Here is a 19,317-nt window from a genome sequence, read left to right as displayed (position 1 = left end):
CTCTTATCCATGCTAAAATTTTATAATCCAAACCCATATTCTCCAATGCATGCAACAGTCTTCTATGCTGTATTCTGTCAAAAGCCTTAGCAAAATCCAAAAGTATCATGGTGTATCAATTCCCCTTGTCTAGCTCAATGGGAACATTATTATAGAATATGAGCAAGATGCTAAAACGTGACCTTCACTTAGTAAAGCCATGCTGTTCATTGCTAAGTAGAGATTCTCTGTCAACTCATTTCTGAATGCAAGCCCTAACCAATTTTTCCAAAATATTCACCACCACTCCTGAGATACTAATTGGTTGATAGTGTTGGATACATCAGTCTTTGCACCACCCATTTGCGATGGAATTACCATACATTCTTTCCATTCCTGCAGAAACTTCCCTGTTCTGAGACTCATATTAAACAGCCTGGTCAAAGGAATAGCCAGTTTAGCTGAACACTCTTTTAGCACCCATGAGCATTTTAGCATCCCATCACTCTGTTAGTGAATTCTTATTCAGTTGTGCAGCAGCTCAAATACCTCCTTCTCATATACCTGAGTTTTTCCATCAGTGAAGAGGTATTTTTCTTTGTCAGTAGCAATGATTCACCAGATCTGTAATAGCATCCTACTACGTATTTGATTTTTATTAGATTCCACCTCACACCAGATGACTTCAAACCCACTGCCACACAAAAAAACTGTTACTAGTATTACAATCACAGATGTGAACACTAACTGGATTTAAGTCATCTGATATCATTAGCAGCATATCCCCTCCTCTCCTGTCTATCGTTCATAAAAATAGTGTATCCTTTACACTCGATATCAGTTAGTATGTATGCTTCTGACAGCCCAGGTCTCACTAATGCCTACAATCTAAGGTCCTAACATATTGACTAAGGCAACAATCCCTTGTTTCCGATACTCCTAGCATTCGATATTCTGATAATATCTGATAATAATATTATTATTATATTATTATATACTACTCTTGTCTGTAGTTTTCATGACACAGTTGAACAACTTGCTGATATCTGTTCTTCTCTTGCACGTTTGATAGGTCTGAACCGGACAAATACAAAATCATTCTCTCCTCGTAATCATTTCTATCATAATGCCTATTTCTGTCATTAACACAGTTACAAAACATTGTAGCTCTTACACACAAATTGTCACCATTCCTCCCATTATAATTTAGTTTTCCTGACTCTCAGTGTTAGGTCTCATACCAATTATTAGATTTTCAAGATTCCCAATACTAAATGCATATTATTATTATTATATTATTATTCTTAATTATTCCATTAAGGAGTTCAAGGACTCGTGGCATTAGGTCATTCCACTCTACACATCCAACATCTACACAACTTAACCTATATCCACACATAATGCTACTGTCTACATTCCACACCATAACTGCATGCAATGCCATCTACTGCCACTGAGTGGTTTTTTTTTTCTGTAAATTGCATGTGTACTAGGGCTGATTTGCCAGCATGTGGGATGAAAAACCCTGCTACCTAGACATGAGAACAGCTAACTCACTTTCTCTGAAAAAGTCCAAACAAAGATTCTCCTCATCTTGACAAGAAGCGAACACAAGTCTTTTCCAATTGAAGGGCACAACGTCCTATTTTTCTTCTACTCCCAGGAAATTACTATGAGAAATAATAAGTTGTCATTTCCCCAGGCGAACGATTTCTAGTTTGGCTTAGACTATTTCTTTTCATTTATTTATTTTATGTTCTCCATGGAAATTTTATTCCTTTCATTTTACAAGTACTTTTGTATATAAAAAAAAAAAAAAAAAGGAATAACAATTAATAATTATAAACAGATTTTCTATATACATACCAGTCTCACAGTGGATTTGATAAAGTTTTTTCTGTATGTCAGATCAAAATGTGGATATTTTTCAAGCACCTGTAGAAATATATATATTAATATTGTAATCCAGGGCTTGAATTTAATAAATTCAAAAGTGCACATTATTATACTAAATTTCATGGAAAATAAACCAACTTTTATATTCAAGAAATAGTTAATAGAAGTTTTTTCCCCTTGGCTATGCTACCAATTATATATTTGGTATAATCCTTTATTAAAGTGTAAGTAAAAAAAAAGTAATTTGCACCTGAAGTATTTTCAGGACTGGGGCAACTCGTGGTAAAGGTGGTATAAGTTCTGATCACTTGCCTTAGTATCCATAATGCAAAGCACATATCCTTATGGGTATGTATAATGCTATGCATTATGGAAAGGATTACTAAAACTTCTATCAGCTACCTCTAATCCAGAGAATTTTAATAAGGTGCTGACACATTTCGGCAATTGGTATATGGTGATATGACTTCTGCATTACTTCCACCTTAGTATCATCACCTCTGGGTCAGGCTCCCATTGAAGAGACCGCAATAAAGGGCGAAACCAGTCTGAGTAGTAACCCTTTCCTTAATGGAAAGGGTCACTGGCCTAAGTAGTCTTTCCATTCTGCATTACTCTTTAGCAGTATCTCCATTCTGTATTACTTCCACCTTAGTATCACCACCTCTGGGTCTGGCTCCCATTGAAGAGACCTCAATAAAGGTCGAAACCAGTCTGAGTAGTAACCCTTTCCATTAAGGAAAGGGTCACTGGTTAAACAGTCTTACCATAATACATAGCATTATACATACCCATAAGCAAGGCCGTATTCATGGGTGTGTGAACTGTGCAGTGGCACAGGGTCCCGCAAAGCGCAAAAAATTGAAAAAAGAAAATCAATTAATTTTTTTAAATTATTATATAAATTAATATTGTAATTATTATATAAAAAATTATTATATAGAAAAATATATGTATATAATTTTACAACCATCTATTGTTGTTATAGTAAACGAAATAAGATCGTAGCGCTAGAGCGGTACGATCTAAGATATATAACATCATACAACACAGTGTTAAATAGGGAAAAGTGCGTTAGGAGAAGAACGTCAAAGAAGTTCACTGTTTAAATTTATGAAGTTGAACTCATATTTGCTCAGATATATCAGTTGATAATGGGAGTTCTGATATAACTACAAACAGTTCTTCGGCTTCAACATTAATTAATAATGAGAGTTCAGAAATACTCAAAGGAAGCAGAGAACATGACGCATTTGGTCAAACAATGAATTGTGAAGATCCTAAAACTGAGACACCAGAGGAAGGTGAACTATTTACTATTGATGATCCAGGAACATTTCCAAAAATTTTGAACAACGCAACACTAACACAAATTGTACAACGTGGTCCACCATCTCCTCCCACTGAAAATGGTTTTCCAAAAGATGACAACAAGAGGTGTTTTTCCACAGCTTATTATGTTAGGACAATTGCAAAAGGAGAGAAGCAAAACAGAAGATAGCTTGTATATCAGGGGTGAATGCTGGTCTTGAAATTCAAGCTTGCTCTTTTTATCATTCAGGGAGTGAGAGGTGTGATTAAAGTCTGATTAGCGGAATAATGAATTACTGACCATTTAAAACTATATATTTAGAAATTTATGTACATTTAATCATACAAATACAACATTTATTTTATAAATGATATTCTATCGTTTTCAATTTAGCTACTTGAATACAAATTCTACCCTACGGTTCTTCTTTATGAACTGGTCAATAACATCGTCATAAAAAGTTGGTTGTAACTTAATTTTCCCAAGCAACACACACACACACTTGTAAAGGCTGGCTGAAGCTCACTGGCTAGAGCTACGTGGACTGTGTATGGCCTGTGTTTAAGCAACAGAGTGAGACGACGTGAAATGGTTATGCACACGCATGAAATCACAGTGCTGCTGCGAGGACCTGGAAGCTCCCACAACCGAGCAAGCCAAAGTAGCTTTGACTAGACGAGCAAGCATCGGCCTTCGATACACAACGCAAAGATTAATTATTGCTGCGCAAGCTTATGACGTCTTCTGTCTACAAAAATAAAAGACTAAAAGGAATGCTTATAAATGCATGCATTTATTAACAAATAAATATTAATTCTTTCTCAATTAATGAGCTTGGACAGCAAGCATGGAGAATTCGCCACTGTTGTAAATTCAAACTCTTTCAACTCTATTTTTTGTTTTTGTTGCAAATTATTTTCTTCTGATGATAATTTTTTATCTAATAATGGCTTTTCTAACTGGCGACATGTAAGTGAAAGATTAAAGTCGCACGAACAAAATCCAGTGCACATGAAATGCATGTATTCATGGACACAAATGGAATGTAATTTAAAAAATCACAATACAATTGATCAGGCAAATCCAAATGTCAAAATTTGAAGCAGAACAGTTAAGAAACGTTTTAAGACGAACAGTAGCAGCAAATCTTTATTTATCCGAACATAATTTAGCTTTTAGAGATAATTTTGATACTTTGTACACAGCCCATAATGATAATTTTTTTTTTAATCATAGAATTCATTGCAGAATTTGATCCACTTTTAGAAGATCATTTAATGCGATGTTCGGAAAAAAAAATTATAGGTAAGAAACAAAATTCGTATCTATCACCCATTGTGCAAAATAAATTAATTGTTGATATGGGAACCAAAATTCAACAAAATATTGTAAATATGATAAGACAGGCAAAGTACTATTCAATAATTCTCGATTGTACTCCTGATGTTAGTCATCAGGAGCAAATTTCAGTAATTTTTAGATTTTTACATATATTTGAAGCAGATATTGAAATTCGTGAACACTTTTTGACGTTTTTAACAACTAATGACCCTACTGGTAAAGGTATGTATGAAAATATAAAATCACTTTTGAATAAATTAAATCTAAAATTCAGATTTGTAGAGGGCAAGGGTATGATAATGGAGCGAATATGAAAGGAGTATATAAGGGAGTACGTGCTTAAATTAATTTAACCTTTTAAATGAAAACGAAAAGGCATTTTATACTCCTTGCACCTGTCATAATTTAAATTTGATTTTAGGGGATGTCACAAAATCATCAATTATAGCAATAATTTTTTTTAATGTTATACAAAAAATATATACATTATTTGCTGCCACAACTTCACGTTGGGACATATTAAAGAAATTTGTTAAACAATTAACTCCAAAACCATTATGTGATACATTATGTAGAATTATGTAGAATAGAATCAGTTAGAGCTGTATGTTTTCAAATTCCAGAATTTTTAAATGCACTAAAAGAATTATTTAAAACTGCATCAGATAATACTATCAAAGTAGAAGTGGTTTCAATATATGAACAAATAGATTCATTTGAGTTTATATTAAGCCTTGTAATTTGGTATGAGCTTTTGTCAAAAGTTAATTTAGTAAGTAAAGTATTACAAAATGCAAAAATTCCTATAGACGTAGCAACTAAACATATTAAATAGTGCAGTACTTTGAAGAGCAGAAAATATCAGGATTTGATAACTGTTTTGAGATTGCTAAAGAATTGTCAAATCTATTAGAAATAGAAATTAAATTTAAAGAAAGTTGAGTACGTTGAAGAAATTTTTTGATTATGAAACGCCTGATGAATCACACATAGGTGATAACAAAGATAATTTTAGGATAAATTTCTTTCTTGTAATTTTAGATACTGCTCTACAATCTGTCAAAGATTTGAATTGTATGAAATTCACAAAAAATCATTTGAATTTCTTTATGATATGAAATTAATAAGAAAAATGACAGAAAATGAATTAAAATTGTACAAACAGCTGTATCAAAAATTAAATACGGATATTGATGAATCTGAATTTTATAATGAATTAATTATTTTTAGAAATATTGTTCCAGAAGATGCACCCATTAATATTTTAAAATTCATTGTAAATAATTTGTCGGATATTTATCCAAATATTACAACGACATTTAAAATATTATTGACCAGTCCAGTTAAGTCGCATCAGCAGAAAGGTCATTTTCCAAATTAAAATTTATAAAAACCTATTTGCGATCTTCTATGTCTCAAGAACGTTTATTGTCCCTGGCAATAATATCTACAGAGCATGAAATTGCAAAAAATTTGAATTTTGATAGTGTTATAAATGATTTTATTGATAAGCGCATTAGGTTAAATGAAATTTAATATATTAAGATTTCTTTTAAATTTTATAAGTTGTTATACATATATTTCATTCTTTATAGTAAAAATGGATATTTTTTTTCATATTTATATATTATTAAATAAGTCATTGTTCTGGTGTATTTATATGATAATTTGTACTTACATAATAAAATAATATATCATGTACATACAAACACATTTCTTTTTTAACTAATTTTTCCCCTTTACTTAAATCGATGCTAAAGAGCATACTTGTTTATTTATGTGCATAAATATTTTTCATATTTGATTTAATTAATTAACAAGATATTCTTCCATTTAAAATTTTCATAAATGTTACTAACTTTCAGGGGCCCCGCTTTTCCATTTTGCACAGGGCCCTGCAAAATGTAGAAACGGGCCTGCCCATAAGGATGTGTGCTTTGCAGTATGGGATACTAAGGGAAGCGATGAGAAGTTATACCACCTTTACCATGAGTTGCCCCAGTCCTGAAAATACTTCAGGCACAAACTTTGTTTGCTTACACTTGGATAAAGAATTAAACCAAATATATAATTGATAATATCTGATAATATTGGAGTTTTGACAAATAACAGATTAATTTTGAGGAAAATTATTCACGAGAAGTTAGTAATGATCTAATTTTTTCACATAGTACTACTGTAATATTCTGTACACTCTACTGAGGATACATATCAGGAATTAGATGATGATAATGAGCCAATGCTAAGAAAATGGGCATGAAACTCCATAGAAAATTCTGAATAACACAGCCAGAGAAGCATGTATAAAACTCCCTGCAAGTATATAAAAATAAAATAAACAATCCATGAAAAGAAGAATTAACAATGAAAGATCCTGGTTAGTAAGACAGTGTGGGCTCTTAAAGAGTGGTGAGAAAAATGACAGAAAGCTATTTAGGAGTAAAAGAATTAAGTCTTGAACATTTTTGGAAAAAATATTGAATATAGATATCATGAAAGAGCCTGAAGGCTACTAAAAAAACAACTTAGAAATGGAGAAAAGAGTATGATAAAGGTGATATAAAAAGTGATTATAAGAATATTCTATATATTTGTTAATTACTTATAACAGCCTCCAAGCATTCTACCAGTTTCATGATATTTTTTGTATTTTTTCCAAAAATTTTCCAAGACATTTAATTATTTTACACTAATTTAGCTTTCTGTCATTTTTCTCATTTAAAAATTTTTAAACGAGATAAAAATTATACAGCAGAGGTATAAAAATCCAGGAGAAACATGGAAATGCATGCCTTCAGATGATATATGATTTGAAGTTCCGAAATATGGTGAATTGGTTATATTGCATAATTCTGTAGGGATGGGCTAAATTCCCAGATCAATGAAATAGAACTTCATTAACAATGGAGTTTCCAAATATATTAAAAAAAGGAAATAAAACTGAATATGACAATTATAGAGGAATTTCCTTATTAAATGTTTCATAAAAAATTAATTACTTGGAAAAAGGCTATGAAAAACAGTTAAAAGGAAAACTGGAAAAGAACAAGATTGGTTCAAGCTACACTTTCTAAGACCACAAGACAAAGCATGATGAAGAAAGTATAATAAGGATCTCTATTTACTGTATGTTGATATGGAAAAAGAGTATACACTTCCGAATCAAAAAATTAGAATAATCAAAGAAAATGTGTTGAATGATTTGCAATTCTAATTTATTGCATAGGAAATAATTATTACAAAATATGAATTAGCATAACTAAATCTACATACTTTGTAGATTATATAATTATGTAAACACCTAAAAATGTAATATAAATTATAAGAAAACTGTTATTTTGAAGATATTCACAAAATTATAATTTTTTAACATGGTTCAAAATATCACAATAATGCAAAAATAAATGCACAAAAATGACAGTCAAAGGGAAACAATATGATAATTAGTACTTTGCTGCATCCTCCTTAGCTTTCATGACCATTCATAAATGGCTGGGCATATTATTTACTAGTGGTTAACAGTCTTTTTTTTTTTTTTTTTTTTTTTTTTTTTTTAAATCAACACATGCGCATGTGTTGATATGTGCATCTGGTCTATAGACAAGAAACAAGTTAATTTTTGTCTCTTGGGGCACTTTCATAATTCCTCACAATTTCTCAATGGGGTTTAAATCTGGTGCATTTGAAGGCCAAGGAATTACATTGATTTGCCTTTCTTTGAGCCATTTAGTAGTGGTCTTGGAAGTGTGACGAGAAGTTGAATCTTGCTGAACAAAGAAATTATCATCACATAAATCTTCCAATGCCAGTAACATAAAGTGCCCAAAAATTTCTTGGTACACTTTGGAATTAACTTTCGTAAATACACAGCTCCTGGACCCTCTGTGGTCATACAAGCCCATACCATGACAAAAGTTGCAAATTCCACTGGACGTTTCATGCATTCTTTATCAAATGCGTCTTGCTTAAGATGCCAAATGCATATCCCTCGATGACCATGGGACACACAAAACACTTTCATACTAAAAAGTATCTTTTTCCAGTCCTCTTGACTGCACAATGGTCTTTGCTTACACCATCACACTCTAGCTGCCTTTTGCTTGGAAGTCATAAGCAGCTTTGTCTTAGGCACACGTGATTTAAAACCCAATCTGTGAAGTCATCTCGACATTGTAGATTTAGAAACATTGTCACCTAGTTCTTTCCATCTCCTGTAAAAATACCTTAAACTTCGGAAGTGCTTTTTCTTCACGATATTCTTCAATCTCCTCTCATCTCTTGATGTAGTTATTACCTTTCTGCTGCTATTGATTATTTTGAAAACTCTGGTTATTAGAATACTATCTCAATACTCTACTCACGCTTGCTTGAGAACATTTCAATTCCTTAGCTATAAACTGCTGAGTTTGGCCTTCTTTGTGTAGAGACAGCATATGAAACTTCTTAGCTTCCAACATGTCACTTGTTCGAATCATGTTTAGCAAATGATTAACTGAAATTCAAGCACAAACGATTCTTCACACGAGTAAGTCCTGCAGTAGAAACATATGCTATTTCTATGTTCTCGTCAAAACCAATCAGAAAAATTTGGAACATTCTAATATTTTGAACCTTCTTAAAAATTATTATAATTTTGTGAATGTTTTCAAATAACAGTTTTCTTATAATTTATATTACATTTTTTATGCGTTTACATGGTTATATAATCTTCAAAGTACATAGATTTAAATGATGCTAATTCACGTTTGGTAATAATTATTTTCTATGCAATAAATTAGAATTGCAAATCATTCAACACATTTTCTTTGATTATTCTAATTTTCTGATTTGGAGGTGTATAGTGTTGTTATAGAAAATTGTAAAAAATTTCATGGCCTAAATGGTATCCTATACCATTTAAGTTTTTAAACGGAATCGAAGTCAATCAGCTTTCAGAGGTGAAATGTAAAGTTAATATTGTATAGAAAAAAAAAAACTGAAGAATTTGAATACAAGAAAACCAAATCTTGGAGACTCAGCAGGAAGGTATGCATAGTGGTGGATTCAAGCCATTAAAAAAGTAAGTCCTGGAAAAGAAGAAGAAATCATATCAACAGTTTCTGAGGAGTAGGTCAGAAGGTGCCCTGAGAGAAAAATGTAAGAAAGCTAAGCTATATGTAGCTAAGCAAAAGTCATGGGAAAACTTGAATAAGAACATATCAGATGATATATATATATACATATGAGATCCCAAATGTAACAAAATGATCTTGAGGGTGATTTAAAGTTTAGAAAATAGAACTGAGAAATAGAGGAAAGAGCAGTGTAAAAGAATCAGAGATGGTAAAAGGTGACATAAAAATTGAAGATAGAGATATTCTATATGTCTGCAGTAATTACTCTGAAAGGTTATAAAGGACATAAGTAGTGAGAGAACAGTGGTAGAAAATATTGTGGTAGAAAATATAAAGTTGAATGGTAGGTATACATGTCAACACTTGAAGTGGAAACACTATTGAAAACCTGAAATACAGAAAAGAAGCAGCAGGAAAATGGCTTAACAACAATAAAGGTAAAATAAACCGAATGAAACAGTCATGGTGAAAATCATCATCAAAAATAATTTTGATCATTTTTAATGATGTACAGGGTAGCCATAAATTAACTTTCCCTCTTTGGAGGTATCTGTAGCTAAAACTAATACATGGAATGAGACCACATTTTATATTGAGACTTTCAAAGGCATGGGGAGATGTATTCCGCGAAAAAAAGATTTAGTACCAAAAGTCGCCGATAGGGGAAATTTTGGTACTGGTGAAGCCGAAAGCAGTCAAATATTTGCAGTAAACGCAGGTAAAAGGATTATGCAAATTTTACTGTGCGTACGTGAGAGCAGTGCCACCAATTCCACTTAAAAAGGGACTGGGAACGTTCAGGCAGTTATTCGAATGACTGATGAATTGCGCTCAATATGCGTTCTACCTTGCCTCAACATGCTTTACTTGTTAAGTTGTTTTACATTTAACAGTGCAATGCCGTAGCAGCCCTTTGGGAATTTAGAAGGTTTCATAACCTGCGTACAGGTCCTATATCAGCTGTAGCACTGAGAGCTATGATTAAGAAGTTTGAAGAAACTGGATCACTAGGAGTTAGACCTGGCGAGGACGGAAAGCAGTGCAAGAAGAGACAGTAACAGATGTTGCTACTGCGGTGTTCGACGACACCGCAGTAGCAACGATGACACAAGTGCTTGGACCAGTACTGGTCCAAGCACTCATGCCATAGCTCGCAAACTTCATATGGTTTATGGTACAGTCTGGAAAATCTTACAGAAAATGCTTCACTTCTGTCCATATAAGTTCAGTCGTGTGCAAGCACTAACTACCACAGATTATGATAAGCACATGACCTTCGCGCTAATGTTTCTTGCACGAATGGAGGTCGACAATGGAGAATACTGTGGGGTGATGAGGCTCATTTTTATCTGAATGGGTCAGTCAACACTCACAACTGTAGAATTTGGGCATCTGAACATCCCCAAGCGATCCAGCAAGTACCACTGCATTCGCCAAAAGTAACCATGTGGTGAGGCTTCACAGCCGATTTAATAATAGGACCATATTTGGTGTAGTGTTTCTGGAGAGCTCTTGAACAGATAAGTGTCATTTTGAGTAATAATTGGTGAATTTGCATAGTATTTACATAGGATTGTTTACTTTTCGTATTTTAGCGTGTCTGGGTGACTTTTGGGTGTTTTCTGAGTATCTATCAATTTACTATTTTAAATAGTAAATTGATAGATACGATTATCATGCACATGGCCCCCATTGGTGCACACGGACGCCATTTTTAGACAAAGATGGCGTCCAGGTTGCCATCTTCGTCTAAAAATTTTAATTTAAAGGAGTTGATTTAGTGTACTGTTTGCAAAATACATGCATTGAGGAGAGCGGTTGGAGTGGTTAAACAATAATAGTGGAGTGAATGTGTGCAGAAAGTGTAAAGAATGTGAGGATTTAAAGAGTATTTCAGGTCGTGAGAGTGATATCATTGTTGAAAGTGAGAATCTAGAAAATGGTGATATTTGCGAGGTAGTACCAGATAGCTGCGAGAGTGGCGTTGAAAGTGAGAATGAAGGTAAACATACAGAACGAATGAATGAATATCGGAAAATAAAAATGATGAGACTGATGCAATGAATGAGATAGCTCAGTTACGCAGAGCGATACATAGAGCAAATCGGCAGCTGGAGCGCTGGCAAAAATGTTTACCGAGCATAGCGACTGATAAACGGCAAAAGTATGATAGAAAAAATAAGAGTATGATAGTGAGTGTAAACAAAATGAAAGAGCGAGTGTTGTATGGAGATTCCTTAGTAAGAGGTGTGTTAGTTGAGAGTTTAACACAAAATCGTACCAATCTGGTGCGAACGTTAAGGATGTAAGCGAGTCAATTAGAATGCAAAAGCAGCAGGTGAAAGAATTGATAGTGGTAGCAGGCACAAATGATTTGAAAGGAGACAAAATGACTGTGAGTGAGGATGTGAAGGAATTGCTTCAGGTAGCAAAAGAGAAGAGTGACAGAGATAGGATGGTGAGTCTGTTGCTACGGTATGACAGTGAAGAGTATAGAAGGAGGGCCATAATTGCAAATGACTTTATGCGTGAATTATGCAGGACGAGTGGTGTGGAATTTCTGGATGAGTGGAGTGAGTTCGATGGACGAAAAGATTTATATAAGATGGATGGTTTACATTTGAATGGATTTGGTGTACGGAGACTTGAAAAGGTGTTGTCGAATGTGGTGGAAGTGGATGTGCAGAATCAGGGAAACTATAGTTATTAAGCGGGGGGGGGGGAGTAGATATGCAGACTTTAGGGAGACAGTTGAGTGTATGAATGTGTGTAATATGCCCAAGCGAGTACGAAAGACTACAAATCAGAATGGGATAGTTAGTATAAGGCATCAAAATAGGGAGGAGACAAATGGGCTTCTGAAATTCATGTATACTAATGCCAGAAGTATTAGGAACAAGAAGGAAGAATTTTTGGCCTTGTTTGGCATTTCTAGGCCACAGGTTATTGGCATTACTGAAACATGGCTGACAGAAGATAATATAGCTAGTGGGAATGAATGTGAGGGGTATGGTGTGTTCAGGAATGACAGGGAGAATAAAATGGGGGGAGGTAGTATTATTGATGATAGCTGATGAGCTACAGCCAAGGAGAATAGAAGTGGAACTGCAGGATAGAGAAAAGAGCACATTTGAGGCTATTTGGTGTGAGATTGAAACTAGCAGAACAAAATATACAGTTGGGTGCTGCTATAGACCAGGTGATGAAATAGATGGTGGAGATAGTATGCAAAAGCAAATAGAAGAAATGAGTGGAAGGAGGGTAATTATTATGGGTGATTTCAACTATGGTAACATTAATTGGAAGGAGGAGAGGACACATGGGAAGAAGGAATTGGATTTTATGCGATTATTAAGGGATAACTATCTGCGACAGCATGTAATGGAAAATACTAGGGGTCAGAGAGTGCTTGACCTAGTAATTGCATCTGAGAATTTGGCTGTAATCAATATGACTACGTTGCCACCAACTGGTGAGAGTGATCATAGGGTCTTGACTTGGGAGGTGGCTAAAAGTGTGGAATTTACAATTAAGACATGGTACGTGTGGAATTATCGGGCTAGTAAGTATGAAAAGCTTAGGAGTTTGATTGATTCAGTGCCATGGCATGTAAAACTGCAAGGGCTAGATACTGATAGTGCATGGGAGGCAGTCAGGAAGTGTTTGAATGAGGCAATGGCTGACTGTATACCTAGAGTCCGAATAATAAATCAAGTAGGGGTTAAATGGATGAATAACACCATTAAGCTTGTGCTGCAAAAAAAAAAAAAAAAAAAAAAAAAAAGAAACTGAACAGTATAAAGCGCAGGCCAGAAGAGTAACGAGTGTGGTAAGAAAAGCAAAAACGGATTATGAAATAACATTAGCCATGCAGGCAAAAGAGAATCCCAAACAATTTTTTTAATATGTTGCAAAAAAAAAATGTATACGGCAGAATGATTTAAAAAATTGCCGATGGTAGGGAGGTAACCGAATCAGTTGATATAGTTGAATTACTGAGCAAGCACTTTGCAAGAATATATCATCCAGGTGGTGACATTGCAGGAATGAATGAACCAATAAATTATATGGGAATTGTGGTGAATGAAGTGGAGATGAGTAGTCTATTACAAAACCTCAATGTCAATACATCTGTGGGATTGGATGGTATACCAGCTCATGTCGTACATGAAGCAGCTAAAGAATTGTCAGTGCCCTTGACCATTTTGTTTCATTTGAATCTCAGGTCTGGGTTAGTCCCGAAGGGGTGGAAAGAGGGGAAAATAGTTCCAATGCATAAAGGAGGTTCCAAGACTGCTGTTGTAAATTACGACCGATTACCTTATCAGGAATTGTTGTCAAGGTCTTGGAGAAATTAGTCAAGAGAAAAATACAAGATTGGATAGATGAAAATGGGATACTGTATAGGGGACAACATGGTTTTGTGAAGGATACATCATGCCTCAGTAACTTGCTCACGTTTTATAACACGGTGATGGCTAAACTGAATAAAGGTAATGGGTTTACAGTGATTCTAGTGAACCTTGCTAAGGCCTTTGATAGGATATCACATGGAATTCTAATCAGTAAACTGCAGCGTATGGAGATGGATACAGGGTCGGTAAGATGGATAGGAGGGTGGTTGATGGAGAGATATCAGGGAGAGGTTTATTCAGTAGCACAGTCCAAAAGACGGCTTGTGACTACTGGTGTGCCACAGGGTTCAGGACTTGGACCACTACTTTTTAATTTGTTCATTAACGATATAGGAAAGGATCTGAGAAGGTTTCACTTGTTTTCTAATGATGCAAAGTTGGGTAGAGCAATAGTGAGTGCACAGGATGTCAAAATTTTGCAAGATGATTTGGATAGTTTGGAGAACTGGGCTAAGGAAAATGGATGTCGATTTAATGTGGCAAAGTTTAAGGTTATGCATTTTGGGATGAAAAGATTAGCAGCAGTATATCACACTGGTAGAACTGTACTCCAGGAGATTGATGAGGCCAGGGATTTGTGAGTGTTGGTGGATAGGGAGTTGAAGTTTAGGGGGCACATCGCACAAGTGGCTAAATCAGCTCATCAAATTACTTGGTTGCTGAAAACTACTTTAACAAGCAGAGACAAACAAGTTATTGTTCCTCTGTATCGAGCCTTGATAAGACCCCATCTAGACTACTGTGCCCAGATATGGGCGCCAGGGTTTCTTCTTGATGGGGAGGAGGTGGTGAGGATTCAGAGACGAGTGACCAAGATGATAGCAGTCTATGGAATGAACTTTATGAGAACAGGTTGAAGATTTGTGGGTTGCAAAAACTGGTTGAATGGCGAAAAAGGGGTTGATATGATTGAGACATTCAAATTACTGAAGGATTTCTATAAGATTAATTCAGAAGATATTTTTGAGAATAGAACTGGTGGTGGGATGACTAGGGGCTATACATGGAAGCTGGGCAAGAATGTGGTTAGCAAGGGTGTTATAGCTAGGTTTTTTTACTTGGAGAGTGGTAAACGAGTGGAATAAACTGCCAGAGTCTGTTGTGGGTGCTATGACTGTGAATGAGTTCAAGGTGAGGTATGATAGATACTGTGTGAATGTCGAATAGTTGTTCTTGACATGATGTTAAGGCCTCCCTCGATGAGTCTGTCGACTCCTTAGAGTTGCCCGAAATAATAATAACAATAATACTTTTTTGAGTGTATTATCCCTACAGGTCCTGTAACCTGCTCCATTACTGGAGAGATTTATGAACAAATGCAGGAAAATTTTGTCATTCCTGCATTGCAGCAAAGATAATGTTTAGACTCCATAATTTTTATGCAGGATGGAGCACGGCCACACATTGAACGTTCAGTACAGTACCTTTTACCAGCATTTCAGTAACGAGAGGGTTATCAGTCATGTTATAATAGGTTTCACGGTATAATAAGAACACAGATGGTTAAGAAAATAACTATTTATTAAACTTAAAAGCTAATATTTTGCTGGTATTATATCCAGCATCTTCAGAGCACACAACACAAAGTTTGTTACAAAGGCAAGACAACCACAGTCCGGTGTAACAGTGGGGCTAGTAAAAGTGATTGCAGCGTGCAACAGAAGACTAAAGTCCTAATATGGCGGCATCTAGGTTTAAAAAAAAAATTTCAAAGTTTTGAAATAGTAGTCCAAATGATAGTCTTAAAAAGTTTGAAAAGTATAAATTAAAAAATAAAAGTAATAAATATTAATTTGGTCTTAGGATGACTGTCTCCCAAATCTTTGGTAGATTTATACAACCATACTTGTTAAGGTTTGGAGTATGTTTTAAGGCTTCTGTTGATTCCAGGAATAACCTCTCTGACTTGTAGAAGTGTCTGTGCATTACTTTTGTTTCTTTCCAATTGATCCTGTGTGCAGGGGTATCCAAAGCAAGGTCTGCCAGACCCGACTTATCATAGCGAAAGTGTCAGATATATTTTTTGTGTTCACTGAGGCGGATGTCCACATTTCTTCCTGACTGTTACACCGGATTGTGGTTGTCTTGCCTTTGTAACAAACTTTGTGTTGTGTGCTCTGAAAATGCTGGATATAATACCAGCGAAATATTAGCTTTTAAGTTAATAAATAGTTATTTTCTAAACCATGAAACCTATTATAACATGTCTGACGAACACAGAAGCCTATCCATGCGGGTTATCAGTCAGTTCTTTCTGACGGCATGGCCACCTCGATCCCTGGAGCTCTATTAAATTGTATTCAAACATGATCACTATCTGAGACAGTGTGTTCAAATATATTAACAGCTAGTACATATTTATATATGTGACATGAACAAAATATGGCATAAAAGCACTATGGTAAAACTTGAATGCAGAATACAAAGCTTAATAGATAAAGTTAATTTCAAATTGAATATACACAAATGAATAAATAACTTCTTCAGTACTTACTTTCTGAACTGCAATTTTCATGGTTATTAAATTCAAATTTGATTTACAAAGCACATTTTTCACATCTCTTCTTAACTGTTCATCCTACATTCAAACAAAAGACTGGCTAGTACAAACACATATTTGAAATTAATTTTAAAATCAGGACACATTGTTAAGATAAAAGCATTATTTAGCAAAAGTGAACAAATTATATTATAATGAACAATTCACTATTTAATATTCTGAAGCAAAAAGAAAAGATATATAAAAAAACTCAGCATTTTTGAAGAATAACTTTTATTCTGTGATCACTTAAAGTCGATGCTCCATAACCATTTGGTCATCTCATCAGAGGATGTAATTATAAATGAGATGTCAAATCATCCACCAATTGGTGAGAGTGGCCATGAGTTGATTACCTGGGTAGTTGCTAGCAGTGTGAGGACCTCTGTGAGAAAAGGGTATATGTGGAAGTACAAGGGGGTGATTATGAAGAGCTCAGGAGACAGCTTGCGGGTGTAGCATGGAATGAGGAATTAGCTGGAAAAGAGATCAATGCAGTTTGGGGGATTTTCAAAAACTATCTAGTAGATGCAATGTCTAAATGTATTCCAAGGATGAGAAGGTTAAATAAGGTAGGTGTGAGATGGATGAATAAAGAGATTAAGCATGCGACAGTGAAAAAGGGCATTGTGGAGGCAGCATAAAAGTGGAAATAACCAATTCCATGAGATCTACAAAGACCAGGCAAGGAGGGTAACTTGGTTGGTGAGGGTAGCTAAAGAGAGGTATGAACAGCACCTAGCTAATGAAGCCAAAAAGAATCCTAATGAGTTCTTTTGATATGTAGCCAGCAAAATAAAGAATGATTATGGAAGAATGACACTGATTGGAGAAAATGGTATAAAGACAGCTGTTGCAGAATGTGTGATGGAGATACTTAATGAGCAGTTCATTTCAAGCTTGTGAATGTGACTTCATGGAGAGATTGAGAGCAGTTGATGATGGGGAGGAGAGACTGACTGTAAGTGAGCAAGAGGTGTATAGGGAGTTGAGCAAACTTGATGTTAATAGGGCTGTAGGACTTGATAATATATCACCACGTATTCTGAAGGAATGTGCCAGAGAGTTGACACCTGCCTTGACATATTTTTTTAATACAAGTTTTGCACTCGGTCAAGTTCCTAAGGAGTGGAAGGAGGGCAAGACTGTGCCACTTCATAAAGGAGGTGATCGAACCCAAGCATCAAACTATAGGCCTATCTGTGTGTCAGGTGTTGTAGTTAAGTTGTTGGAGAAACTTGTGAGAACTAGGATCCAGAAGTGGGTTGACAACAATGGTATTATCTTTGAAGGACAGCATGGATTTGCTAAAGGGAGGTCATGTTTTAGTAATGTACTTAATTATTATAATAAAGTGACTGCTTCCTTGGACAGAGGAGAAGGATACACAGTAATATACTTGGATTTCGCAAAGGCTTTTGATAGAGTACCTCATGATAAGTTGACAGTCAAACTAGAGCAGATGGGGTTGGATATTAGATTAGTGCATTGGATTGGAGACTGGCTATCTGATAGGTATCAACAAGTTGTGTATGGGGGAGCGATATCCAGGAAAAGGAAAGTGACTAGTGGTATACCTCAGGGGTCTGTTTTAGGGCCACTGCTGTTTAACTTGTATATTAATGATATTGGTGAAGATTTGGATGGAGATATTCAGTTGTTTGCAGATGATGCAAAATTGGGACGAACCATGAAGGGTAGAGAAGATGTCGCGGCCTTATAAGAAGACTTGAATAAATTGAGTGATTGGGCACGGGAATGGGGATGTGAGTTCAATGTTGCAAAATATAAGGTTTTAAAATGTGGAAAACAAAAATGGGATGCAGAATTTATGCTTGGTGAGGATATATTGTTGGAGGTGGAGGAAATAAGAGACCTGGAGGTGATAGTGGATAAGGATCTGAAATTTAGGGGACACATAGCCAAAATTGTGAAGACAACACAAAGGCTTCTGGGAATGATGCAGAGGACACTGACGTGTAGAAGTAGAGAGATTCTTGTTCCATTGTATAAGGCTTTGATTAGGCCACACATGGACTATTGTACCCAAATTTGGTCACCTGGTTTTCAGAAGGATGAAGAGATGTTGGAAAGGGTCCAAAGGTGACTGACTAAGGTAGTTTCTGACCTCTGGAATGTCGAGTATGAGGAAATATTGAGAAGATGTAATTTGCAGAGTCTGGTGGACAGGAGGAAGGGGGGGGAGAGATATGATTGAGACCTTCAAGTTAGTAAGGGGTTGTTATAGGATCAATGCTGAAGAAGTTCTACAGAAAATAGTGGGAGATAGGGGGAGAACAGAGGTCATTCCTGGAAACTGTATAAAGAGGGTGTGAGTAGGGGAGTGAGAGGCAGGTTTTTTTTGCGTGCAGAGTTGTAAACGATTGGGATGCCTTGCCTGAGAGTGTGGTGTCTGCAAGGAGTTTGAGTGTGTTTAAGACACGGCATGATGAGCTGTGTGTGTGATAAAAGGACCTCCCAGATGAGTCTTTGACTCCATGAGGTCTTGGGGTAATAATAATAATAATAACTGGGAGAGATCTCAACACAGCCTTCTAAAGAATGCAAAGAACATACCAAATGTCCAATCCTCACCATTTCATGATTCAATACATTAGTAGACAGTAGACATCTACCTCAATAAAGAATGAATGAGGACAGGCTAGCATTTTGGGATTTAGCCAACTAAATGTATTTTGTATTGCTTTAAACCAAAAGAAA

At 35.3% G+C, this 19,317-nt stretch overlaps 1 protein-coding gene across 6 annotated transcripts in view; it reads right to left on the bottom strand.

The window, feature by feature from the left end:
- LOC150101041 (uncharacterized) overlaps positions 1-19,317 on the bottom strand; it is a 242,556-nt gene that overhangs the window by 4,160 nt on the left and 219,079 nt on the right. For all 6 annotated transcript variants that reach the window (XM_090401679.1, XM_090401681.1, XM_090401678.1 and 3 more), the window contains exons 7-8: positions 16,552-16,635; positions 1,846-1,914 (exon numbers count right to left, since the gene is read on the bottom strand). In XM_090401679.1, the coding sequence (XP_090257805.1) occupies positions 1,846-1,914; positions 16,552-16,635 (153 nt within the window). The remainder of the gene's footprint in view (positions 1-1,845; positions 1,915-16,551; positions 16,636-19,317) is intronic.

The sequence above is a fragment of the Typopeltis vanoorti genome, chromosome 12 (assembly GCF_054136105.1).
Source record: "Typopeltis vanoorti isolate ZY-2024b chromosome 12, IOZ_Tvanoo_1.0, whole genome shotgun sequence".
Classification (NCBI taxonomy): domain Eukaryota; kingdom Metazoa; phylum Arthropoda; class Arachnida; order Uropygi; family Thelyphonidae; genus Typopeltis; species Typopeltis vanoorti.
The sequence above is the reverse complement of the archived record's forward strand: the minus strand, read 5'-3'. Positions and strand labels throughout refer to the sequence as shown.